General features: G+C 49.2%; 1 protein-coding gene across 1 annotated transcript in view; it reads left to right on the top strand.

Annotated features, from left to right (window-relative positions):
• Positions 1 to 406: 406 nt before the first annotated feature.
• The window catches only part of CPAMD8 (C3 and PZP like, alpha-2-macroglobulin domain containing 8), a gene marked incomplete at its 3' end in the record, with an annotated part of 49901 nt that continues 22602 nt past the window's right edge, over positions 407 to 27705 (top strand). The window contains exons 1-6 of the mRNA XM_008053546.1: positions 407 to 819; positions 4975 to 5037; positions 13062 to 13293; positions 17678 to 17831; positions 19131 to 19261; positions 22614 to 22665. Coding sequence (XP_008051737.1) covers positions 695 to 819; positions 4975 to 5037; positions 13062 to 13293; positions 17678 to 17831; positions 19131 to 19261; positions 22614 to 22665 — 757 coding nt within the window. The remainder of the gene's footprint in view (positions 820 to 4974; positions 5038 to 13061; positions 13294 to 17677; positions 17832 to 19130; positions 19262 to 22613; positions 22666 to 27705) is intronic.

Below are 27705 nucleotides of genomic sequence, written 5' to 3'. Positions count from 1 at the left end.
ACTGCAACCTCGAACTCCTGGGCTTAGGTGATCCTTCCACCTCAGCCTCTGAGTAGCCAGGACAACAGGCACATACCACCATGCCCGGCTATTTTTAAACTTTTTGTAGAGATGGAGTCTCACTCTATTGGCCAGGCTGGTCTCAAACTCCTGGCCTCAAGCCATCATCCCAGCCTTCCAAGGTGTTGGGATTACAGGCGTGAGCTGCAGTTCACCATGTTAAAGTGCAATCCAGAGGCATTTAGCATGTTCACAGTGTCATGCAACCACCACCTCTGTTTAGTTCTTGAACATTTTTATCACACCAAAAGCAGTCCCATCCCATCAGCAGTCACTCCCCATGCCCTCCTCCAGCCCGAATCTGCTTCCTGTCTCTGGATTTGCCTACTCTGGACATTGCTATCAGTGGTGTCACCCCAGTGTGACTTTTTATATTTGGGCCAACTGATGCTACTCCTCAGCTCGAATGTGCTGCCCTTCCCTCTTCTTCATGCTGGATGGCCCCGGGCCCCTGAGCTCCTCAGCCCCTGCCCCCAAGCCCAGACTGGAGGAACAACTCCCCGAGGCCGCCAGACAGTGGCGCTGGGCTGGCGACCATAGGCTCATTGCCTCCCATGTGTCTCTGGACGTCAGCATCCACCTTCCCTCTGCTCTTGGGGTGTCTTCTGTTGCCTAGGAAACGGGACTGGTGGTGATGACCGACCGAGTGAGCCTGAACCACAGGCAGGATGGGGGCCTGTACACGGACGAGGGCGCCCCCGCCTTCCAGCCCCAGACGGGGAGCCTGGTGGCTGCCGTCTCTTCCAAGCACCGCCCCAGGTAAAGGCCAGGCCCTCGAGCAAGATTTTCTAACCTTGGCACTGGTGACATTGGGTCCTGTCTTAGTCCTTTCTGGCTGCTGTAACAGAATGTCATAGAGCAGGTGGCTGAGGAATGGCACATGTGTATTGGCCACAGCCCTGGTGGCCGGGAAGTCCCAGGTCAAGGCACCAGCAGGCAGCTTTGGTGTCTGATGAGGACCTGCTTCCTGCTTTCTAGATGGCATATTCTTACCATGTCCTCCCATGGGAGGAGGAGTGAGAGCTCCCTGGGATCCTTTTTGTAAGGGCACTCATCCTGATTGTGAGGCTCCGCTTTCACGACCCCATCACCTGTCAAAAGCCACTCCTGATGCTATCACATGAATAGATGTCAATATACGAATTTTGAGGGAGACACAAACATTCACTCCATCACAGGGATGGATCTGTCTCTGGGGTGAGGCATCCTGTGCTCTGTACGGGGTTGAGCAGCATCCCTGGCCACCACCCACCAGATGCCAGTAGCACCCTCCCCAGCTGTGGCAACCAAAAATTGTTCCAGAACTTGTCCAGCATCCCCTGGGGGGGGGGGCTTTGGCCTACTGGGCTGGAACACTGAGCAGTTTGCATCCCCCTAAGTTCTTGGCATTGGATGGGGATGCAGAAGAGAACAGGCGCATCAGGGGAGCCGACCTGTCTAAAGACAGAGGGATCAGGCAGGGTGAGAAGCCGGGACTTGATTGTCCCACTCTCAGGGACTCTGCTGAGAAAGTTCTTCCTTTTGTCCTTTCTCCAAGATTTCATCCTTCCCTCCTCTTCCTTCTTCTACTTTCTTTCCTTTCTTCCAACTCTCTGCCTTCTTGAATTAGACACCATGTAATTACCTTTCAGTGTCTTTTATTTTAGATAAAAACGCTTAAGTCTTTAGAGGATTATAAATTTTCCTCCGAGTACTGCTTTGTCTGCACTGACATTGTGCTATGAAGTATTTCCAGCATTGCTTGGTTCCAAATAGGCTCTAACGTGTGAAATGAGTCTCTCTTTGAGATATGACTTATCCAGAAGTGTTTTGTGTTTTACATTTTCAGGTGGCTTTTTTTTTCATGATTATTTGTATGAGTTTTGTCAATTCATGTTAAACAAATGAACATGGCCTGTATGCTTTCCAGTCTCTGGTTTTTATTTTGGAGACCTGCTTCATGCCAATTTTTGTAACTGCTTTGTGTTACTTGAAAAGAATGTCTAATCCCCTATTGTGGGGTGAAGGGCTCTCTATGCATGCTTTGGGTCAAGCCGGTTGGTGGTGGTGTTTAAGTCCTTGATGATGTTGTTCATTTTGGGGTCTGCTTACGATATTAGTAACAGAGAGAGGAGTTCAGATCTACCTTTGGGTTCGTGGCTTTGTCCCTGGTGTCCCGCAAACCTTTGATTCACAGGCAGTGACGTGTGCTTTTGTCTCCCTCTTTCTCAGTTCCCTTCTGCCCTGCCTTCCCTTTGTGCTGCCTGCCTCTCTCTCCACCTGCCCCTCTCACTTGCTACTCAGTCCCAGATCTTGGCCAGCCAGCATGGGAAGGGTGTTCTGAGGATGCTGCCTCCATACTCTCTCTGGAGGACTTAGGAGTGTGTAGGCCAGAGCAGGGGGAGGTCGGCCTTGGCTGCTCTCTCCCCGAGGGGGAGAGCCAAGGAAACTGGGCATGTGCTCAGTGTGGTCCACAGCATCAACACCTGGACCTACAGAGTCCTCGAGGGTGGGCCTCAGGCTGCTCTCATCCCTTGCTCTGAGCCGGAGGTGGCCCAGGGGACCTCCCGACCTGGTGGCCTGCCTTGATAGGCTTGCCTACGGAAGTGCTGTCTGTCTTTCAAGCCCTTGCTGCACAGATTGGGAACCTTCCTGAACACTCCCTCATGTTCCTGGGCACCTCAGTCTCCCAGGTTCTTCCTGCTGGGGCCACACATTTAGCAGGAGTGTGGCAGGCCTGCAGAAGTCTTAGTTTCCAAACTTCAAGTCGGGGCATTGGCAGACCAGGCTTTTGACTATTGTTTGGACACATGGGGAAGCATCTCCAGGATGTGGGGGGTGGGGAGGGAAGGGGGATACTGGCCCTGGGCCTCCAGAAGCCACCCCAGGGCCCGACCCACTCACATACAGGACCCCAAGAGCCTGGCACAGAGGGGGTGCAGGAACAGCTTTCTGAAACCCAAAATCACAACAGCAGTTGTAAATCCCAATGCAGAAAGGCATAAGACAGACACACTTTCAAAAGCAAGGCCTTTTCACAACTGGAAAACACATCCTTATTCTGAGGACAAGGTATTTTTAAAAACTATATGAACGTGGTTAACAATTTTTTCAAACAGTATGGAATGATATATAATGAAATTTCAGTCTCTCTCCCACCTCCAGGCCCTGTGTTCCTTCTTCAGAAGAATCAAGCTGAATAATTTTTTGCTTATCCTTCTGTGCATATAAGGATTAAAAAACCACGAACAGACAAACACCAGAACACCATTCCATGCACTTCCTTAAGTTAGCCATACATCTTGCATGCTATCTGTGCATGCATACTTACCTCGCTCTTTTTCATATATAACAGTCCACCGATGGATCTACGATCCTTTGGTGAGCCGGTCCCCTTCTGATGGAGAACCTGGCAGTTTGCTAATTTTCATGAGGCTACCACGAGCCACTCTGTGTCCGTCTTTGCACATGTGTCTCTGGGTATTTCCGGGGTGCGTTTCTAGGAGAGGGCTTGCAGGTTGAAAGGATGTGAGCACTTTTCATTTTGTCAAAATTGGAGAGGGTCTTAGTGGTGTTTCCCCCCACTTTGGAGTTTGTCTTGAGGAAAGGGTAGTCTCAGGAAGGTGGGCTGCGAGGCTTCTAGCTCAAATAAGACTGGATGAAGGTGCCCTAAGGAAGTGGGTGAGGGGAGGCGGAGCCCCAGTGTGATGGTGGCAACAAAGGCAGCAGACCCAGGGAAGGAATTAGCAGCTGAGTGAGGACATGGGGTGGTCCCTGCCTCCCTTCCTGCCCTCTGCATGCAGGAGCTGAGGCGCAGCTGCTGCCGCATGGGGGCCTCTGCCAAGCCTTCAATGCCTCACTTAAGCTATTCCTAATTAAATAGATTATTAGCCCTCACAAGTGAAAGAATTAGCAGGCTATGTCCTAATCAAGCAGACTCTTAATGTGGCCAAGTGGGAGCGTTAACAAGTCATATCTTCATCAAGTAGACAGTTAACTCTGCCAGGTAAGAGAATTAACAAGTTATGTCCCGATCCAGAAGAATACTAACCATGCCAGGTAAGAGAATTAGAAAATTATGTTTCATCAAGTAGACTGTAACCTTTCCAGATAAAGAACTTAAGCCAGGCGTGGTGGCTCAATCCTGTAATCCTAGCACTTTGGGAGGCTGAGGTGAGAGGATGGCCTAAGTTTAGGGGTTCAAGACCAGCCTGGGCAACTTGGTGAGACCTCATCTCTACAACAAACAAACAAAAATTAGCCAGGCATGGTAGCACATGCCTGTAGTTCCAGCTACTTGGAAGGCTGAGGCGGAAGGATCGCCGGAGCCCAGCAGTTCGAGGCTGTGGTGGCCATGAGCGTGCTACTGCACTCCAGCCTGGGCAACAGAGTGAGACTCCAACTCAAAAAAAAAAAAATGTTATAAGTTATGTTCTAATCAAGTAGAATGTTAACCCTGCCAGGTAAAGAATTAACAAGTTATGTCCTATTCAAGTAGAATGTTAATGCTGCCAAGTAGGAGTGTTAATAAGTTATGTCTTAATCAAGTAGTCTGTTAACTCTGCCAGGTAAGAGAATTAACAAGTTATGTCCTAATCAAGAAGAATGTCAACTGTGCCAGATAAGAGAATTAAAAAATTATGTTTCATCAAGTAGACTTGATAAAGAATTTATAAATTATGTCTTAATCAAGTAGAATATTAACCCTGCCAGGTAAGAGAATGAACAAGTTAAGTCCTTATCAAGCAAACTGTTAACCTTTCCGGGCTAAGAATGAACCTTTCCGGGTTAAGTTATGCCCTAATCAAGTAGAAAGTTAACCCTGCCAGGTAGAAGAATTGGCACATGATATCTAATCAGGTGGAATGCCATCCTGCCACGGAAAAGCTTTTTTGTGTCCATGAAACTCAAATCATGTCTCTTTTATTTTCATAGAGCAGAGAGGAGAATAAGGACTTTCTTCCCTGAAACCTGGATTTGGCGTTGTCTAAATATCAGGTATAGTGAGATTCTTTTTCTGTGATGTCTCAGGGGTTGACTCAGAGGCACTTGTATAAGTCCATAGAGCCCCTGGTGGGCAGTGCTGATACCCATCTGGGTAAGACACTGGGCATCTCTTTCCAACACATGAAACTCCAAGCCAGCCTTGTCCTGCTGCGGCCTTGGACATCTGCCTGTGAACTGCGACATGTGAGGGCTCCTGTGAGGGCTCTGGCCCTCACAGCTCCCTCTCAGGGTGACTGTCTGCTCTGTTTGCATAACAACCTCATTAAAAGGGTTACATTTCCGGGAACCTTGACCTTGACCCCCACCGCCCACTGCTCCTCAGGGGACAAAGGCTCTGGATTGAAAAAACAGGATGAGCCGGGCTCGGTGGCTCAGCCTGTAATCCCGCGCCTTTGGGAGGCTGAGGTGAGTGGATTGCCGGAGCCCGCGGGTTCGAGACCTGTCTGGGCAGCGAGACCTCATCTCTACAATAAAGCAAAAAATCAGCAGAGCGTGGTAGCGCATGCCTGTAATTCCAGCTACTTGGAAGTCTGAGGCGGAAGGATCGCCGGAGCCCAGCAGGCGAGGTTGTGGTGGTCGGGAGCGGCCACTGCACTCCAGTCTGGGCGACAGAGTGAGACTCCAACTCAAAAAAAAAAAAACAAAAACAAAAACAAAAAAAAAAAAGAAAAAACAGGATGCTTTGCTGAGCACAAGTCCTCTCTGCACGTTTGTCTCTCTAGTTCTCCTTGAAGCAAGACTGCATTTCTGCTGGGTGCAATTAGCTTTTTTCTTTCAGTGCTCAGTGCACCAATAGCACTAGTTAAAGGTGGCAGTGGACGGAAGACCAAGGTGGGAGGATCACTTGAGCCTCATAAAAAGACCCCGACTCTACAAAAAAGGAAAAGAAAACTTGACCAGGCATGGTGGCTGGAACCTGAAGGCAAGAGGATCACTTGAGGCCAGGAGGTCAAGGCTTCAGTGAACTTGCACTCCAGCCTGGATGACAGAGCCAGACCCCGACTCTAAAATAAACAAGCTAACTAAGATGGCTGTGGCCTGCCTTGGCAAAGCAATTTGGCATGAAAATTCTGACCCTTGGTCGACATAGGCCAGCTGAGTTGTGTCCTTTCAGGTACAGGCGCTTTGGCAAGTGCTTGGCTAACCTGAGCACACCACTGGCGGTTCCTCAGGCAGCTTTTGTGGATACCTGAGTCCTCATGACAGGAGGCTTTAACTCGTGGTCAGAGCAGATGCAGCTGATCGTGTTCTGTTCTGTAAGGCAATCAAATGAACCTGCTCTCTGGGTGCTGGGTGGTGATTTTGAAGCCACGAGTGTCGCCTTGAATGGGCAACCAGGGTTCTGACACTCATGACATGTTCTTTCTAGTCCGGTGATCCTTCTGCCTCAGCCTTCCAAGTAGCTGGAAGTAGAGCTGCGTGCTACCCACCTGGCTAATTTTTGATTTGTTGTAGAGACATCTCGCCAAGTTGCCCGGGCTGGTCTCGAATTCCTGGATTCAGGCAATCCTCTCAGCCCCGCCTCCCAAAGTGCTGGGGTGACAGGCATGGGCCACCATGCCTGGCTGCTAGGGTCCTCTTACAAGTGCATCCAGGCAGTGTTTGACCTTCTGTGACTGACTTGTTTCACGGAGCAAAATGTTCTCGAGGGTCATTCCTTTCCTTTTAAAGTTGAATAATATCTCATTGTATTTGCCTCATTTTGTTTATCCATTCATTTTCTATTATGGGCACCTGGGTTGCTTTCACATTTTTTTCCTGTTGTGAATAATGCTGCTAAGAACACAGGTATAATAATATACTCTATAAGTTATTTTGGGTGTATGCCTTAGAGCAGAGTTGGTGGGTTATATAATCATTCTAGTTTCAATTCTTTGAGGAGCTTCCAGAGTTCTCCACAGCAGCTACAGCATTTTACATTCCCACCAACAGCACATAAGAGCTCCAATTTTGCCACATCCTCACAAACACTTTTTTTTTTTGAGTTGGAGTCTCACTCTGTCGCCCAGACTGAAGTGCGGTGGCCAAGCCTCGACCTGCTGGGCTCCGGCGATCCTTCCACCTCAGCCTTCCAAGTAGCCGGAGTTACAGGCGCACGCTACCACGCCCGGCTAATTTTTTGATTTATTGTAGAGATGAGGTCTCGCTGCCCAGGCGGGTCTCGAACCCGCGGGCTCAGGCAATCCACTCACCTCAGCCTCCCAAAGGCGCGGGATGACAGGCTGAGCCACTGAGCCCGGCTCACTTTTTTTTTTTAATATTAGCTATTGTAATGGGTTTGTGGTGTTATCTTGTGGCAGTTTTGATTTGCATTTCCTTATGATTGGTAATGTTGAGCATTTTTTTCATGTGCTTATTGGCCATTTGTGTATCTTTTTTGGAGAAATGTCTATTCAAGTCCTTTGCCCTTTTTTTTTTTTTTTTTTTTTTTTTGAGGCAGACTCTCACTCTGTTGCCCAGGCTAAAGTGCAGTGGCACACTCATGGCCACTCCAGCATCGACCTACTGGGCTCCAGCAATCCTTCCACCTCAGCCTTCCAAGTAGCTGAAACTACAGGCATGTGCTACCACGCCTGACTAAATTTTAAAAATTTATTGTAGAGATGAGGTTTTGCCAAGTTGCCCAAGCTGGTCTTGAACCCATGGGCTCAAACAATCCATTCACCTCGGTCTCCCAAAGTGCTGGGATTACAGGCTGAGCCACTGAGGCCAGCTTTTTGCCCATTTTTAATTGAGGTGTTGTTTTTTTTTGTTGTTGTTGTTTTTTGTTTTTTGAGTTGGAGTCTCACTCAGTCGCCCAGACTGGAGTGCAGTGGCTGCTCTCAGCCACCGCAGCCTCAACCTGCTGGGCTCCAGCGATCCTTCTGCTCAGCCTTCCAAGTAGCTGGAACTACAGGCGCACGCTACCACGCCTGGCTCATTTTTATTTATTGTAGAGATGAGGTCTCGCCAAGTTGCCCAGTGGGTCTCGAACCCGTGGGCTCAGGCAATCCACTCACCTCAGCCTCCCAAAGCGTGGGATTACAGGCCGAGCCACCGAGCCCGGCTGAGGTGTTGTTTTTTATTGTTGAATTTTAGCAGTTGTCTATAAAGTCTGGATATTAACCCCTTATCAGATATATGATTTGCAAATATTTTCTTTTTTTATTATAAAGATGTGGGGTACAATTCAGGGTTAGGTATGCAAACATTGATTATGCAGGTACCCTTGTTAATGAGGTATGTCCTTCCTTCCCCTAGCAGTTTCCCTCAAATGCCTATCCTACCCCCCCTCCCCTAACAGTTTCCCACTATTGCCAATCCCTTTCTTATAGTATTTTGATAATTATACAAGGTCCGCTTATGAGTGAGAACATATGGTACTGTGTTCTTTGTTTCTGTGATAGCTCACCAAGTATGATCGACTCTAAATCCATCTAAGTTGCTGCAAAGTCCATATGTTTGTCCTTTATGGCTGCACTTTTTTTTATCTAGTCCAGCTTTGATGGGCAACATGGTTGGTTCCATGTTTTTGCTATTGTGAATAGAGCTGATTTGCAAATATTTTCTAGGTTGTCTTTTAACTCTGTTGATAAGTGTTGGTTTTTTTTTGAAGCACAAAATTTTTAAAATGTTTGCAAAGTCCTATTTGTTTCATTTTTGTTGTCTATGCCTTTAGCTTTATAGCCAAGAAATCATTGCCAAATCCAATGTGATGAAGTTTCTGTCCTATGTTTTCTTCAAGAGTTTCATAGTTTTTGTTTTTACTTAGGTCATATATTCATTTTGAGCTCATTTTGTATATGGTGTTAGGTAAGGATCCAGTTTCACCCTGTTGAATGCAGAGATCTAGTTTTTCCAGCACTAGCTGTTGAAAACACCATCCTTTCCTGAATGATCTGGACACCTTTGTTGAAAATTAGTTGATCATATTTGTGAGGACTTATTCCTGGGCCCTGTATTTTATTCTGCTTATCTATATGTCTGTTTTTATGCCTGGTATCACACTGTTTTGATTACTGTCATTTGTGGTAAATTTTTGAAGTATGAGTTCTCTGGTTTTACTCTTCTGGTTTCTTTTTGTTGGCTACCAGAGTCCCTTGAAAGGCCATATTTTATCTCAAGGTGGGTTTTTGTGTTTCTGCAAACAACACAGGGGTTGTGTTGAATCTGTAGATCACTTTGGGTAAAGTTGACAGCAGGAGTTGTTTGTGTATGATGGTATCTTCTGTGAACAGAGATAATTTTACTTCTTCCTTTTTAATTTGGATGGCTTTTATTTCTTTTTCTTGTCTAATTGCTCTGGCAAGAACTTCCAGTACTATGTTGAATAGAAATGGCAAGATTGGGCATTCTTGTCTTGCTTTTATCTTACTGGAAAGCATTGAGTCCTTCACTATTTAGTACAATGTTTGCTGTGGGCTTTTTATATGGTTTTTATCATGTCACAGTAATTTTCTTCTATTCCTAGTTTGTTAAGTGTTTTTTAATCACGAGAGATATTGAATTTTTCAAAAGCTTTTTCTGCATCTATTAAAATAGTCATGTAGTTTGTGTCCTTTATTCTGCTGCTATGGTGCATACCACTGATTGATTTTATATGCTGAGCCATCCTTGCATTCCAGGAATAGATCCCACTTGGTCATAGTGTGTACTCTTTTTAATATGCTGTGGAATTCAGTTTCCTAGAGTTTTGTTGAGGATTTTGCATCAATGTTCATAAGGGATATTGATTGATAGTTTTTGTACTCCTTGTGTTTTTGTCTGCCTTTACTATCAGGGTAATGCTGGCCTCATAGAATAAATTAGGACGTGTTCTCGCCTCTCCAAGGTTTTGTAAAAATTTGAGAAGCATTGGTGTTAGTTTTAAGTGTTTTGTAGAATTCAGCAGGGAAGCCACCAGGTCCAGTGGTTTTTGTGTTGTTGGTGGTAGTTTCTGATTACTGATTCCATCTCCTTGCTATTATGGTGTATTCAGAAAGGGAGAGAGGAAAGCTAGCAATGGCAAAGTCTCAGTCTATTAAGTCAGATTGGGGAAAAGTGCATCTTCAAGGCTTCTCCCTCTTCCCTTCCGATAAGGCACCTGGAGAGAATCTCTGTCCAAGGTACTGTGATCAGGCTTGTAAAACCACAGATGGTTTTTTTTTTAAGTAGGGATGGGATCTCACTATGTTGCCCAGACTGGTCTCAAAGTCCTGGTCTCAAGTAATCTTCCCACCTTGGTCTTCCAAAGTGCTGGGATCACAGGCATGAGCCACTGTACCCAGCCCACAGATGAGTTTTTAACCAGGAGTTGGGCTTGCCTGCAGGACTTGGATGTCAAGTCAGGGAGTATGGGTGTACTACAAGGGGCAAGTGGGCAGCCTCTGGTATACCCAGACCACTTGGTCACAAATCTTGTCAAAGTTCTGCCAAATGGGAAGAGACTGAGCTTGAGCTGTCACAGGGCGGCGACATGTGACCCTCAAGGAGGCAGACAGACATCCGCCTCGTCAGCAGCTCCTGCAGAGTCCATATTTGCAAGTTTGCCTACTTGCTAAAATGTATTTGCAACCCAAAGCCACTACTTACTGTGCTTTTGCAGTTATTCACAGACATGCACAGTGTGGTGAAAAATTGTAATTACTATCTTAGCCCATCTTGTATTGCCATAAAGGAACACCTGAGGCTGGATAATTTGTAAAGAAAAGAGGCTTGCTCGGCTCACGGTTCTGCAGGCTGTATGAGAAGAACGGTGCCAGCGTCCACTTCTGGCAAGGGCCTTGAGAAGCTCCCAATTACGGTGGAAGGGGACGATCACGTGGTGAGGGAGGAGGCGGGAGAGAGAGGAGGGGCCGGGCTCTTTGGAACAACCAGCTCTTGCAGGAGCTAACGGAGAGGAGTCCCCTCACTACCTGAGGGTGGCACCAAGCCACTCCTGGGGGTCCACCCCCGTGACCCAGATGCCTCCCACCAGGGCCCCCTACCAACCGGGGGATCCGATTTCAACAGGAGCAATCACCAGAGTATGTGATCCTTGCTGAGACTGAGAAAAGACAGCCCTCTCCCTTCCTGTCCTTTTTGAGGCCCATGTACTATCTTGTTTTCCACATGTGGATGCTTCTTTGTGTGATTTGGCTTTTGCAATGCCCCCCACCCACAAAGTGCTGGAGCGCTGTCTCGTGTTCAAGTTCAAGAGGGCTGTGTCGTGTCTCAGGGAGAAAATAGACATGTTGGATAACTTCATTCAGGTGTGCGCCCTCACACTGTTGGCCAGTGAACTCAGTGGGAATGAATCCACTGTAGGTGCTAAGTACAATGTGTTCTGTGGGCGGGGATGTAAGTGGGAATAGCCACTGTGGCGGGTAGCATGGAGGCAGCTCAGAAACTGAAGATAGAACTTCCAGTTGGTCTGGCAATCCTACTGCCGGGTATTTGTCCAGAAGAGAGGCTGTCAGTATGTCAAAGAGATATGTACACTCCCGTGTTCACTGCAGCACTAGTCACAGTAGCCAAGATATGGGATCAGCCTCAGTATCCATCAGCAGGTGAATGGAGAAAGAAAATGTGGGTTCTTTTCACCATGGAAGACTATTCAATCATAAAAAAGAATGAAATCCCGTTATTTGCGGCAACATGGATGGAACTGGAGGTCACTACGTGAAGCGAAATAGCCAGGCACAGAAAGACAAATGTTGTATGTGCTCACTCCTATGTGGCAGCTAAAAAGGGGAGCTCATGGAGGCCAAGGTCGGTGGTCACCAGAAGTCGGGAAGGGAGGAAGGAGGGGAGATGAAGGGAAGATCATATATATGTGTATTTATTACCGCTGACCTGTACATTTAAAAATAGGAAGCATGGTAAATTATATATGTGTGTTTTATCTCAATACAAAATTTTAAGATTAAAAAAAAATTTCAAAAAAAAAATTTCAAAAAGAGAGAAAAAAAGAAAAAAATGGCTGTCTTTAAACAACACACAAAACTAGTCTAGATACTACTCCGTGGACAAAAATGTGACCAGAGGCCCACAGGACCCTAAGCCCGTGTTTCCCCTATGAGGACAGCCCAGTGTTTGCCAATTCAGAGTTCGAGGCAACTTCATGGACTATAACTACCATAAGTAACAAGAATTCTCTGCATTTTATTTAATTAATTAATTTATCTATTTATTTTTGAGTTGGAGTCTCCCTCCATCGCCCAGGCTGGGGTGCATTGCAAAAGCCAAATCACACAAAGAAGCGTTGACTCAGTGGGCTCAGGCGATCCTTCTGCCTCAGCCTTCCAAGTAGCTGGAAATACAGGTGCGCGCTACCATGCCCGGCTAATTTTTTTTTAACTGTAGAGATGAGGTCTTGCCAAGTTGTCCAGGCTATTCTCAAACCTGTGGGCTCAGGCAATTCCCTCACCTTGGTCTCCCAAAGTACTGGGATTACAGGCTTGAGCCACCATGCCCAGACTATTTTATTTATTTTTTTAGAGATAGGGGCTTGCTCTGTCCCCAGGCTGGAGTGCAGGAACACAATCACAATTCACTGCAGCCTCTACCTCCTGGGCTCAGGTGATCCCACCTCAGATGCTGGAGTAGCTAGGACTACAGGCATGTGCCACCACACCTGCCTTTAAAAAAAAAATTCTTTTTTTTTTTTTTTTTTATAGATGGAGTCTTGCTTTGTTGCCCAATCTGGTTTCAAACTGCTGGCCTCCAGCAGTCCTCCCACTGCAGCCTTCCAAAGTGTTGGGTTTACAATTGTGAGCCAGTGAACCCAGCCCTGTATTGTAGCCATCTTGCTGAACTTGCTCAGCTGTCTTAGGGGACACCCTAAGTAACTGGTCAATTTAGTGACTTCCTTCCTATACTGGGCCGCGTGTGCACTGCCGGGTCTTGCCTCCCGGAGCCTGTGTTCTGGCCGGCTCTTGTGTTCATTGTCGCCCTGAGAGTGGTTGGTGTTCTCTGCTTCTTTCTCTTGCTTTTAAGCTTTGGGCGCCTCCCTGAGCTGTGTGACTTCCGTTCCCACCAGCCCTGGAGAAAGCCCACAGCTGTCCGTCTCTCCGCAGTGACCCATCCGGGGAGGAGACGCTCCGTGTGCAGGTCCCAGACTCCGTCACCAGCTGGGTGGGTGAAGCCGTGGCCCTGTCCACCTCCCGGGGCCTGGGCGTGGCTAAGCCCGCCCTGCTGAAGACCTTCAAGCCCCTCTTCGTGGACTTCATGCTCCCGCCTCTCGTGGTCCGTGGAGAGCAGGTCAAGGTCCCACTCAGCATCCACAACTACATGGATGTCTGCACGGAGGTACCGACGACCCGAATACGCAGCCGTCCCTGTTCACGGGGCTGGGCCCACACTGGTGCAGTTGGGGAGGCGAATTGGGTGGGGCTGGCTGGGTGGCCGGGGGCAGAGCGTCTGTGATGGGGAGCAGGGCTGGTGGGGTCAGCCTGGTGGGGAGTCGAGGGGCTGCCAGGGAGACAGGGTGGGACGTGGTCGGCCTCTGACTCCCTAGCTGGGCAGGGTTGCAGACTTGGGAAGCATGTGAAGGGGAGGGGCTGATGTGTTGGGACTCCTGCCTAGCAGGGCCCTGGGGGACTAGTACCACCTGTGAGGGTGTGAGGCTTTTCTTGAAAAGGGCCCAAAGTAACTCTGTTTTTGACGGGGCCATGCAACCCCTGCCGCAGCTTCTCGGCTCAGTCGTTGTAGGATTTGTGCCTGAATGGCCGAGGATGTGTTCCAATATGACTGGGCCTCTTGACACTGAAATCTGGCTTCTTTTTTTCCCCTCACTGTTGCCCAGGCTGGAGTGCAGTGGCCAGCTATCCCAGCCTCAGCTTGCTTGGGCCCAGGCAATTCTTCAGTCTCAGCCTTCCAAGTAGCTGGAACCACAGGCACGTACCACCGCACCTGGCTGAGTTTTTTATTTACTGTAGAGATGAGGTCTCACCAAGTTGCCCAGGCTGTTCTCGGACCCCTGGGCTCAGACAATCCTCTTGCCTCTGCCCCCGCAAAGTGCTGAGATGACAAGTGTGAGCCACGGCGCCCGGCCAAATCTGACTTCTTAAATGTTCCTGTATCACCAGATGATATTCTTCATTTAATTTTTTCCCCCAACAACTGTTTAAAGTGGATGAAAGTCATTCTCAGCTTGAGGGCCCCTCAGAAACAGGTGGTGGGCCAGGCTTTCAGACCTTAAGTCATAGACCGCTGGCACAGCGCCAGGAAATCCTGGCGGTCAGCAGAGTGAGCACTCAGAATCCCCGTTTCTGCTTACAGAGGTGCTGTTGGAAGCCCAGAGATTCTGCCCCCCAAATCAGATTTCTGGCTTTTTCTGAAAGAATGAGGACACAGGGAGTGGCTGGAATCTGCAACCCAAAGGGCACCCAAGGCTGCCAGGGTGGGTGGGAGTCCTGAGTGGCAGCGGGGTGAAGCCAGTGCTGTGGTTTTAGGCCCCCAGGAGACCCCTTGAGATTTGCTTAGCTTGGTGTTTTCGTGCACTGACACCGTTTGCCTCAGTTTCCTCATCTGCCAACTGAGCGTGGGCACTCAACCTGGCCCTGGGGCAGGAGGGAGAGAGGCTGTGAGGGGCCCCGGGGGCCTGGCCCGGAGTGGGAGATTGCTGCGTCTGAGGGTGACTTCCAGCTTGCACGAAGGCCTGGAGGGAAGGACATGGGCAGTGTCTAAGACAGCAAGCATCACTGAGTCCTGAATCCTGCCTGGGCAAGGCCCAGCCAGCCTGAGGGCCAACAGCTGCCACAGGGAGCACACCAGGAGTCCCTGCAGCCCTCTCAAGAGAGCATTCTAGAAAGTTCTTCCGGGGGGAAAGAAGAACTCAACAGACACACTTGACTGTGTGTTTCCTTTGCAAGCTCCACTCTTCTGCCTAGTGCTGATGTCCATCTGGGGACACACCACCGACCCATGTCCAGTCTCGATGCCGGAAAGGAAATCTGGCCTCGCCGTCTCCTTTCTGCAGGACGCGTCTGGCACTGGTGTGCATGTTTGACGACTGTGTCTGTTTTGCTCTGTAGAAGAGACTCATGGTATATGTGGTCTCCTAGGGCTTCTTGTCCCCTGGACAAGAAATGGAAGAGAAAATTTCAGCTGAAAAGAACAGAAACCACAGGAGACTGCACTGCCCAGAATGGTGCAGGGTCTACCAGAGCCATTTTGGGGCCAGGTGTTTGGCGCTCAGGATCACTAACTCAGTTTCTGGGGCCCAAGCCCTTATGACCTGCTGGGCTGACCGTCTTGCCCTAACCATCAACCAGGCTCCCTTGTGGGCTGAGGAAGGAGGGGCTGCGAGGGGATCGCTGGCCGATGGGAAGCGCAGAGACGTCCTCACCCATCTGAGGGCCCCAGGGAATGAGTGGGGAGCTGTGTTAGAGGCCGTGTCTGCGGGAGCCAGAGGAGCACAGAACAGGGCAGCTCCCTGAACTTAAGAGTCTGCGGGCGCTGCTCAAGTCAGGCACAGGGGCTGGAAGGGCGTCCGTGAGAAGGGAACAGCACGCAACCGTGACAGAAGCGGGAGGCCACTTGGCTTGTCCCAGGTGCTACATGTGATACAGCCCAGCCGAACTCTGGGGTCTGGCGGGGGAGGTGGGAGGCAGGGAAGGGGCAGAAAGAGGCTGGCGGCTCTTGCAGGCCTCTGGGCAAGAGCTGGGGGGCAGGAAGGAACCGAGGCAGTGGCCATGTGGGGGCTTCAGAGAAGCATGAAGACAGGACGTTAGACTCAGAGGGGCAGGTAGTGGCCCCAGCTCCCGCCTTGCCTTCCCGACCCATCCGTCTTTGCCATTCTTTTGACGTAGATTCTGACTGAGAGGAGTAGGCTCTCAGCTTCAGAAAGAAAGAATATGCGGGGGACAGACGGGCACAGGGATCACACCTGCAACCCCAGCACTTTGGGGAGGCCGAGGTGGGAGGACTGCTCAAGCCTGGGAGTTCGAGGCCAGCCTGGACAACATAGTGAGGCTTCATATCTACAAAAAAAATTTTAAAAATTAGCTGGGAGTGGTGGTGCCTGAAGTCCAAGCTACTCAGGCGGCTGAGGCAGAAGGACCACCGGAGCCCAGGAGGTGTAGGCTGCGGTGAGCCATGATCATGCCACTGCATTCCAGCCAGGGCAACAGACTGAAACCCTGATTTAAAAAAAAAAAAAAAGCCAGGTATGGTGGTACCTGTAGTCCCAGCTACGCAGGAGGCTGAGACAGGAGAATTGGTTGAGCTCAGGAGGTTGAGGCCGGGGTGAGCTATGATCGTGCCACTATACTCCAGCCCAGGCAACAGAGTGAGACATTATCTCAAAGAAAAAAAGAACAGGCACAAGCTCAGTCCCTGGCCTGTAGGGTGGCCACCAGAGACTCTCCTGAAACTTGCGGGCAGATCCCCGTGTCAGCTCCGAGCACACGCTGGTGGCTGGCTTGTCTGGCAGGAAGAAGGATGCCCTTCTGGGCAGTGGGTGCACTCAGGGATGGATGAGTGCCTGTTTCAAGAGCACCCCAGCCTGCGTGTCTGACCCCAAGGTACAGACTCTTTCCATGGGGACAGCTGGCTGTTCTGCCCAGGACCCAGAGAATTTGGCTCATGGAGCTTGTCTGTTGAGTTCTTCTTTCCTCCCTGGAAGAACTTTCTAGAATGCTGTCTTGAGAGGGCTACAGGGATTCCTGGTGTACTCCCTGTGGCAGCTGTCGGCACTCAGGCTGGCTGGGCTTGCCCAGGCAGGATTCAGGACTCAGTGATGCTTGCTGTCTTAGACACTGCCCATGTCCTTCCCTCAAGGCTGCACTTGCCATGTGTGTGATTTGGCAGGGCCAGACCTCAGAGGCCTAGGGGGTGCTTGTGTCTTGCTCAGATGTTTTAGTTTCCAGCAGGGCACCTGCACCTGCTAAGTTCTTTATGTATGCTGAGTGGACAAATGGGCATGGAGCAGGGATATCCATATACTCACACATGTATGTGTGCTCATATACTTATGCACACAGTGCAGGATACACACACATGCACACAGAGACTAGCATCACACACAATGCACAAGCATCCATGCACACATGCCTTCACAGGGTACACATGCACACATTTATGTATACACGTGCTATACTTGTACACTGAGAGCACACATGCACACACAAACACTAGCTTGCACGTGCATGCATAGATATGCAGGCACACACATGCATTCACCCAATGCACAGACTTAGGTGTACACACATGCACGCACACGTGTAGGCACCCTATGCTTGCATATACACACAGAGAGATGTATGCCAGCACTCACAGCACACATATGCACACACGTGCACGCACACAGCTGTCCTGTGACACTGTGGAGCTTACTGGCTGGGGAGGCTCAGGGGAGGCACGCTGCGGGGCCTGTGGTGGGAGAAGTGGCTTCCGCCTGGAGTCCCAGGGTGGCTGTGCAGGAGGGGCAGCCTGGGGACAGCAGCGTCAGTCCTGAGGGGGTCTGCACCTGTGGAGTGTGGAGGGCTGGGGAGGGAGGGGCGCCGAGAAAGGTGACGGGCACGAGGCTGGGGCTGGGTAGCCAGATGGCATGGGGAGTTTGTTTTGATCAGAAGCGGAAGGGGTGTGTGGGGGGCAGAGCTCCAGGAGAGGCTGGAAGCTGGCATGTGCAGTGGGTGGCAGGGCGGGCAGCCCGGGCTCTGGGCCCAAGGGCACACACCATTCTCTGCAGGTGGACTTAAGGCTCTCAGCTCCCAAGGGCGTCCAGTTTGTCGGGCATCCTGGCAGGCGCCACTTGACCAAGAAGACGTGTGTGGCCCCCGGGGAGGCAGAGCCCACCTGGGTCGTCCTGTCCTTCAGTGACCTGGGGCTCAGCAACATCACCGGTGAGTTCTGTGCTGCTCGGGTGCTCCCTCTGCAGGCCACAGGGGGTCCAGACGCTGGCCCCGTTAGGGTGAGGGTGGATGGGACAGCAGGTGGGGTCAGGACCTTCCTGAGTGACATGATAGTGGCTGGAGCAGGCAGAACAGAGGGAGCAGGCCCAGGAGGGGGGAGGAAGCGGGCCCTGGGGTTTCACCTGTGGGGGAAGCTGGGCACTTAAGGTACCAAGCTGTTGTAGCACACACACATGCATGCATGTGTGTGCACACACAGACCCGTGCGCACACACAGTGCACACAGATGCACACACACATATGTACATATGCACACACAGACCATACATACATGGGTACACATACATTTGCATGTGCACATGTACAGACCCGTACACACAAACATATGCACCCACAAACATGCATATGCACACATACACACACAGACACATGCATATGCATGTGCAGACCCATACCCAGAAACACATACCTATACATAGAAAGACATGCACACATGCAAATGCACAGAAAGATGTATACACATAAACATATGCATACATGCACACACATACTCACATGCATGTGCACACATATACAGAGACACACGCACATGTACACATGTACACACAAACATACACACATGCACACAGATCCATACATACAAACACATGCACACAGAGACATACACAAATATATGCACACACATGTGTACATGCACATGTACAATCAGACCCATGCATACAAGCACACATACACATTAACATGCATATGCACACATAGATGCATACACATGCATGTGCACATACAGACCCATACCTACAAATACACATACCCATACATCTAAACACATGTATGCATGCACACAGTACACATGCATGTGGACACACAGACCCATGCACACAAACACATGCACATGCACACACATACATACACACAGACCCCTACACGCATGCATATGCACACACATGCACACAGACACATGCACACATACATACACATGCACACATGCATATGCAGAGACCCATACACACAAACACAAGGACATATGCACACAGATTTGTACACACAAACACATGCACTCATATGTGCACATGCACACACAGACCCATATACACAAACACATAAACACTTGCTCACATAGGCACACACACAAATGTGCAAATGTGCACACATGCATATACATGCATGCACATATGTGTGTATGTGTGCATACCTACATGCACACATGCATGCCTGAGACAAAGGTAGGGATGCGACTGTCCCCATTCTGGTGGGTACTTGTTCTGAGACCACGCCACTAAACCCCTGCAGCCAAAGCCCTCGCTTACGGAGATACCAGCTGCTGCCGGGACGGGAGGTCCAGCAGACACACAGAGGAGCAGCATGGTGACCGGAGGGTCCCCATGGGGACAGATCACGTCAGGCGCAGTGTGATGGTTGAGGTAGGGCTGCATTCTCTCTCTTTGTGCCAGGGCCAGATTCCTTCAGCCTTGAGGCTGGGCCAGCTGGAGTGTGTGATCTGGGCAGCACACACGGTCCCACTTGAGGTTGGGACGGCTGGAGATTGGGGAGCTGCTTCTCAGGGAATCGTGGTGGTCTGGCCCCTCCCGAAGTGCTGAGCTGGCTTTGGAGAAGCAGCCTAGGACCCGAGGGGCTGCAGGAAGTGTCCCCTGACCCCTCGTCTCCGGGCCTCTGCTTGTTGTGGGGACTGGAGTTGTTTGGGGCATGGTTCTCAGAACGCCCTAGTGGGAAGGACACAGAGCCTGCAGCAGGGTGTGCCGAGCACCGGGATCCACCACTTTCCCGGGGGCTTGCAAGCATCCCGGCTTCCCCCTTCTCTATGAGGTGGGCACTCCCTCCTGCCCTGTGGGCAGGGAGGCCCGGAGGATGTGCACACATCTGCAATGCTGAGCATGGCGTCACAAGGAGCCCTGCCTTGTCTGTTCAGCCCAGACACATCAGAGCCCCCTGGAGGCTCCATTTGGCACTGCACGCCCAGCACGTGGGGACCCCCAGGAAGCTCCTGACGGCCACCCCCAAGCGTCTCACGCACCCCAGAGGCCCAGGACAACTAGCTACTCTCTTTCCGCTGTGACCCTGCTGGTCCTGAGCACAGAGGCCCTGTCAGTGCTGGAGTCACACATGCCCAGTGCAGAGCCCCTGGGGGAATAGGCCGCCGCCACCTGGTGGCTGACGTGACTCGTGGATTCCTCGGGACAAGAGTGTGTCGGGTGAGGCGGGAGGTCTCTGCCAGCCAGCAGAGTGGGATGGGCCCCAGGGGAATGCAAAGACCCCTGGCCACCCTTCAGTCAGCCCTCGAAGGCAGCTAACCCCCCGGTGACCTGGGTGGCCACCTCCCTCCCGGAGGAGACTTCCAAACACACAGAAAGGGATCCCCGGGGCCTCACTCCCCAGGCCTTTCCCCTCTACACTACTGAGCAGTCTCCTGAGTCTGAAACGTCTGCTCGTCCAGTGTCCTGCAGGCAGCACCGGGGGACAGAAGGAAATACCTGGGCCTCAGAACACTTAAAATATTGATCGAAAAGAAAAAGGAGGAAAAAGGCCGGGCGCGGGGACGCATGCCTGTCATCCCAGCACTTTGGGGGCCGAGGCAGGAGGATTGCTCGAGTTCAGGAGTTTGAGACCGACCTGGGCTGCATCACGAGATCCTGTCTCTACAAAAAGTCAAAAAGTGAGCCCGGTGAGGTGGCGCCTGTAGTCCCAGCTACTTGGGACTTGGGCTGAGGCAGAAGGAGCTCCTCAACTCAGGAAGTGGAGGCTGCTATGTGCTGTGATCATACTAGATCAGACTAGAGTGGATCAGACTAGAGTCTGAGACCCTGCTTTAAAAAAAAAAAAAAAGGAGCTTCCATTAGAAAAGCAGATTGTAGCTGGGCTCGGTGGCTCAGCCTGAAATCCCGCGCTTTGGGAGGCCGAGGTGAGTGAATTGCCTGAGCCCACGGGTTCGAGACCCGCCTGGGCAACTTGGTGAGAAAAATTAGCCGGGCGAAGTAGCGGGCACCTGTAGTTCCAGCTAGTTGGAAGGCTAAGGCAGAAGGATCGCCGGAGCCCAGCAGGTTGAGGCTGCGGTGGCCGGGAGCGGCCACTGCACTCCAGTCTGGGCAACAGAGACACCAACTCAAAAAGAAAAAAAAAGAAAAGCAGTTTGTGGCATAAGAGATGTCAGTATGTGTGGCTCGATGGCACCGCAGAACACATCTCTCACCTCTTCCCACAAGAGAGCCCCAAGGACACATGGTCCAGTTGTGCGGTGACCATTCACCGAACATCGAGTGCTACCCCCTGGGCCGAACGTGACAAAAGAGCCTTTCCCAGGAGGTGCACAGGCCGGTAAGGAAGCAGGTGATGGCTGTCCCCTGTCACAGGTGCTGTGCAGGGGTGTGTGATTGTCCAGGCAGAGAGAGGACAGATGCCCCGCCTGGCTCCGCTGCTGGCCCACAGGGCACTGTGTCCTCTCCATGCCCACTGCAAGACTGAGCCTTGGATCACTGCTGCGTATCTCATGACATTTGAAGAAACAAGATGGAGGCATAATCCAGATCCACTGAGCGAGCCCGGCGGGTGTCCCCAGAGCATGGGAGGCCTGGCTGGCCAGGGGGTGCTCTGCAGTGAGAGCCTGGATTCACACGGAGCCGCTGGATGCTTAGATGTGGGTGTGCTTGGAAAGTCTCTCACAGAGCCCAGCCTGCATGCTGAAGACCCTTGCACTGTGCCAATTGGGTGATTGTAACCGTCAGTTGGGGACTCCGGACACAGGCCAGAAACACGCTTTCTGTTTCAGGGAATGTCTCTCAGGTGACGACTGGGTGAGTGGATGTGGTTTAGTGGAGTGCAGCTGTCCAATGCAGTGGAACATGGTTCAGCCAAAAGAACAGAGAGCTGAGTGTGGTAGCTCACGCCTGTTATCTCAGCTACTCGGGAAGTTGAGGCAGGAGGATTGTTTGAGCCCAGCAAGTCGAGAACAGCCTTGAAACAGTGAGACCCCATCTCTGCTAAAAAAAAAAAAAAAAAAATTAGCTGAGCATGGTGGTGCCCGTAGTCCCAGCTAGTGGGAGACTGAGGTGGGAGGATTGCTTGAGTCCAGGAGGTCAAGGCTGCAGTGAGCTATGAGCTTAAGTGACAGAGTGAGACCCTGTCTCTGCAAATAAATAAATAAGTAAATAAAAAGGAAGGAAACACTGATCTGTTTCTCTGGAGAAGCCTAATACACCCACTTATACACTGTAGTTCATGATGCAGGTGCTCATCTCTACAGGAAAAACCTCACAGTATTTAACCAGCCACCTGGGCACCCCATAGCCCAGTCAAGTTGACACCTGAGAATGACCCTCCCAGGGAGAAGGGGACCCCAGGCCACCAGGCTGCAGCCACGCCATGTGATCCCTTGAAGGTCTGATCCAAGGACGGGCCAGCTTGAGCTGACCACTCTGGTGGGGCTTCTAAGAGAGCATTCCCCATGGGAATCGAGTTCCCTGCACAGAGGGACAAGGGCGGCCAGGAGGGCAGGGTACAGGGCGGGACACATGACAAGTCTTGAGGCAGTTGGTGAGTTTCATTTGGCCAGCATGGGGATGTGGCCTCAGTTTCTCAGCTGGGCCTGGACAGTGAGTGGCCCAGATATGCTCTGTGCACCCTTGGGTGCTGTGCAAGCCCTGGGCGCACAGTGACATGGTCTGGACTTGGAGCTGCTGCTGTGGGGGGGGGCAGCCATGCCCCTTAGCCCACAGCCCCCCCACCGGCCCAGCACCCAGTTCCCCTGTTTCTCTGTTTCAGCCTGAAGGAGTCCCCCGGGCATATACCTACAGCACGTTCTTCTGTCCCAACGGTGAGTCCCCTGTGCCCATCCTGCTAAGGAGGGGCCACTGGGCTGGGCCGGGACCCTGCCCCCACACACTGCAGTGACTGTCCCATGTCCCAGCTGGGGACAGCCGTGAGCCAGCATGAGGGCCGGGCATGTGCCGTACAGGGAGTGAATGTGCAGGAATATAAACTGCAGGTACCAAGCAGGAAAAGAGAGGAGGGGCCACAGTCAGGGGCAGGACTATTTTCAGGCATCCTGGGGAGCCTGAATCCCAGGCAGGGAGTCCTGGGAAACACATCAGGAGAAAACCGTGAGAGTGAGTGTGACCCAGAACCGTGGGTCAGCGGAGGAAGACGTGGAGGTGAAGCTGGGTTCTGGAAGGGGTGCAACCTGGAGTCAGTTTCTCCCTCTGCCTCAATGCACCAAAAGTCTACATTATGTTGACATATGATCCATAAAGAGGAAGTTGGTATAGACAGTGTGCCCAGAGGGGGGTCATTCACCCCTCTGCCCAGTGGGTTCAGAGAAATGCTGGGGGACAGGAACCTGGCTCCTGAGAGGGGGTGTGCACCCTTCCCGTACAGCCCATCCTTGAGTAGCGTCTGCCTGGAGCTGGCTGAGCCTGGCCCTGGGGTATCAGCTGGCTTGCCAGGACCGGCATCCCTGGGTTATCCCAACCTGCTTGGGTGAACCAGCCCCCTCCCCATCGCCAAGGTAATCAGTGCAAAGGGTCCCCTGAACCACACTCTAGACACAGGCTTTCCGTCGAAACTTCCCCTCTTTTTTAATTGGATAGCAAGACATCCCATGTACATTTGTGCTCTAACAATTTTAGACAAAAGCAACACAAGCAATTTAATGGGACAAAGTGATATCTCATTGTGGTTCTGATTTGCATTTCCCTGATGGTTAGTGATGTTGAGCATTTAAAAAAATATACTTGTTGGACATTTGCATGTCTTCTTTTGAGAAGTGTCTATTCGTGTCCTTTGTCCACTTTAAATTGGGATTATTTTGTTTTGTTTTTGCTGTTGAGTTGCTTTAGTTTTTTGTATATTCTGGATATGAATCCTTTAGTGGATGAATAGTTTGCAAATATTTTCTCCCATTCAACAGGTTGTCGCTGCATTCCGTTGAGTGTTTCCTTTGCTGTGCAGATGCTTTTTAGTTTAACATAGTCCCATTTGTCTGTTTTTGTTATTGTTGCCTGTGGTTTTGAGGTCTTAGCCATAAAATCTTGGCTTATACCAATGTCCTGAAGTGTTTCCCTAATGTTTTTTTCTAGTAATTTTATAGTTTGGAGCCTTAATGTTTACATCTTTAATCCATCTTGAGTTGATTTTTATGTATGGTGAGAAACAGAGGTCCGGTTACGTTCTTCTGTGTGTGGACATCCCGTTTTCCCAGCACTGTTTATTGAAGAGGGTATTCTTTCCCTAATGTATGTTCTTGGTGCCTTTGTTGAACATCAGTTGGCTGTAAGTGGGAGGATTTATTCTTGGGTTCTCTATTCTGTTCCATTGGTCTATGCATCTGCTTTTATACTAAAATGATGTTTTGTGTATGATAGCCTTGTAATGTGTTTTGAAATCAGGTAATGTTAGGCTCCCAGCTTTGTTCTTTTTGCTCAGGATTGCTTTGGCTATTTGGGCTCCTTTTGATTCTGTATGAATTTTGGGATTGTTTTTTCCATCTCTGTGAAAAACAAAGCTGGTATTGTGAGAGGGCTTGTGTTGAATCTGTAGACTTCTTGGGCAGTGTGGTCATTCTGACAACATGACTCTTCCAACCCATAAGCGTGGGATATCTTTCCACTTGTTTATGTCTTCTTCAGTTTTGTCCCCCACGGTTGTGTAATTTTCCTTGTGGAGGTCTTTTAGCCCCTTGATTTCATTTACTCCGGGGTATTTTTTTGTAGTTATTTTAAATGGGATTGCCTTCTTGATTTCTTTCCCAGATCATTCATTATTGGCATCTAGAAACACTGCTGTGTTTGCAGCCATAAGGAAGGACAAACATTTGGACTTTGCAGCAACTTGGATGGATTTAGAGTCGATCATACTCAGTGATCTCTCACAGAAACAAAGAACAGAGGACCGTATGTTCTCACTCATAAGCGGACCTTGAACAATTGTAATACTCTAAGAAAGGGATTGGCAGTAGTGGGAAACTGTCAGGGGAGGGGGGTGAGATTGGCAGTTGAGGGAAACTGCCAGGGGAGAGAGGGGCACACATCATCAACAGGATGCCAAACCCTGAATTGTACTCCACATTTTTATTACAATAATAATAATAATAATAAACTCTGTCAGAAAAAAAAGAAAAAAGAAAAAACACACTGGGTTTTTTTGTTTTTGATTTTTGAGTTGGAGTCTCACTTCGTCGCCCAGGCTGGAGTGCGGTGGCATGCTCACAGCCACCCCCACGTTGACCTGCTGGGCTCCAGCAATCCTGCTTCAGCCTTCCAAGTAGCCAGAACCACAGTTGAGTGCTACCGTACCCAGCTAATTTTTTATTTATTGTAGAGACAAGGGCTCACCAAGTTGCCCAGCTGGTCTTGAACCTGTGGGCTCAGGCAATCCACTTGCTGGGATTACAGGCTGAGCCACCAAGCCCAGCCACTGCTGATTTTTGTTATGTTGGTTTTATATCCTGCAACTTTACTGAATTTATCAGATCTAAGTGTTTTTTTGGTGGAGTCTTCAGGTGTTTCTAGAAATAGAATCTGCAAAGAAGGATAATTTGACTTCCTGTTTCTCTCTGTGTGTGTGTGTGTGTGTGTGTGTGTGTGTGTGTGTGTGTGTGTATTTGTAAAGATGTGGGGTACAATTCAGGGTTAGGTATACAAACGTTGATTATGCAGGTACCCTTGTTGATAAGGTATGCCCCTCCCTTCCCTAGCAGTTTCTCTCAACTGCCAATCCCACCCCCCTCCCCTGACAGTTTCCCACTACGGCCAATCCCTTTCTTAGAGTATTATAATTGTTGAAGGCCCACTTATGAATGAGAACATATGGTACTCTGTTCTTTGTTTCTGTGATAGATCACTGAGTATGATTGACTCTAAATCTATCTAAGTTGCTGTGAAGTACATACGTTTGTCCTTCTTTATGGCTGTGTAATATTCCATTGTGTATATGTACCACATTTTTTTTTTATTCAGTTCAGCTTTGATGGGCAGCATGGTTGGTTCCATGTGTTTGCTATTGTGAATAGAGCTGCAAGACTTCTTCTTTTTCAGTTTAAATACTTTTTATTTTTTTTCTTGCTTGATTGCTCTGTCTAGTACTTTCAGTACTGTGTTGAATAGGAGTGGTGAAAGTGGGCATTCTTGTCTTGTTCCAGATTTTCAAGGAAAGGATTTCAGTTCTTCTCTTTTCAGTACTATGTTATCTGTGAGTTTGTCATATATGACTTTTATTATGTTAAGGTATGTCCCTTCCATGTCTAGTTTGTTGAGAGTTTTTATCATGAAGTAATGCTGAACTTTATCAAATACTTTTTCTGCATCTATTGAGAAGTTCATATGGATTTTGTCCCTCATTCTGTTGATGTGCTTTATCACATATATTGATTTGCATATGTTGAACCATCCTTGCATCCCTGGGATAAATCCCACCTCATCATGGCATATTATCTTTTTGATGTGTTGTTGGATTCAGAATTTTCTCATCTATGTTTATTAGGAATATTGGCCTGTAGTTTTGTAAGGCTTTTTTTTTTTTTTTTTGCACATAGTATGATTCGATTTATATAAACTTTTCAGAATAGATTAATGCACAAAAACAGGTGATTGTTGAGCTGCTTAATAGGTACAAGGTTTCTTTTTGGGGTGATGAAAGTGTTCCAGAATTAGATAATGGTGATGGTTAACAATACTGTTAATATACTAAAAACCACTGAACTGTACACTTTAAAATGGATAAAACAGTGAATTTTATGCTATGTAACTTTTATCTCAAACTGTTTTAAACTGTTACTGCATATTTATGTAGGTATTGCATATTTATTGTGGTTTTAGCCGGGCTCGGTGGCTCAGCCTGTAATCCTGCGCCTTTGGGAGACTGAGGTGAGGTGAGTGGATTGCCACGGGTTTGAGACCCGCCTGGGCAGCGAGACCTCATCTCTACAATAAATCAAAAATTAGCTGGGCGTGGTAGCGCGCGCCTGTAGTTCCAGCTACGTGGAAGACTGAGGCGGAAAGATCGCTGGAGCCCAGCAGGTCGAGGCTGCGGTGGCCGCTCTGGGAGACTGCGCATGCGTGTGTGTGTATGTGTGTGTGTTTTTGGGTTTGATATCAGTGTAATGCTGGTTTGGTAGAATGAGTTAGAAATAACTCTCTCCTCTTCTTTTTTTTTAATAGTTTAAGAATTTATCTCAGTTCTTCTTTAAAAGTTTGGCAGAATTTTTCAGTGAAGCCTATTGATTCTAGATTTTTCTTTGTTGGGAGTCTATTACTGATTCAGTCTTTTGACTTGTTATTGGTCTTTCCAGGTTTTCTGTTTCTTGCTGATTTAATTTTGGTAGTTTGTATGTGTCTAGGAACTTATTCATTTCCCCTACTTTTTTCAGTTTGCTAGCGTATCTTGTTCACAGTACTTTCTGAGGATCTTCTGTATTTATGTGGCATCAATTAAAATGTCTCATTTTTTAATTTCTGATTTTATTTATTTGCGCTGTCTCTGTTTTTTACTTGGTTAGTCCAGCTACCAGTTTCTTGACTTTTGTTTGTCTTTTCAAAAAACTAGCTTTTTGCTTTGTTGATACTTTGTTTTGATTTTGCTTGTTTAGTTTCTATTTTGTTTATTATTTTTGGTTTGGTTTGTTCTTGTTTTTCTGGTTCCTTGAGGCACATGATTAGATTGTTTATTTAAAATCTTTCTGACTGGGTGTGATTGGTCAAGCCTGTAATTCCAGCACTTTGGGAGGCCAAGGCGAGAGGATTGCCTGAGTCCAGGGGTTGGAGACCAGCCTGGGCAATTTGGCAAGACCTTGTCTCTACAATAAAAAAAAAAAATTAGCCAGGTGTGGTAGCATGTGCCTGTAGTTCCAGCTACTTGGAAG

The sequence above is a fragment of the Carlito syrichta genome, unplaced genomic scaffold, assembly GCF_000164805.1.
Source record: "Carlito syrichta isolate Samal-C Ts95f unplaced genomic scaffold, Tarsius_syrichta-2.0.1 Scaffold288274, whole genome shotgun sequence".
NCBI classification, from domain to species: Eukaryota; Metazoa; Chordata; class Mammalia; order Primates; family Tarsiidae; genus Carlito; species Carlito syrichta.
The sequence above is the reverse complement of the archived record's forward strand: the minus strand, read 5'-3'. Positions and strand labels throughout refer to the sequence as shown.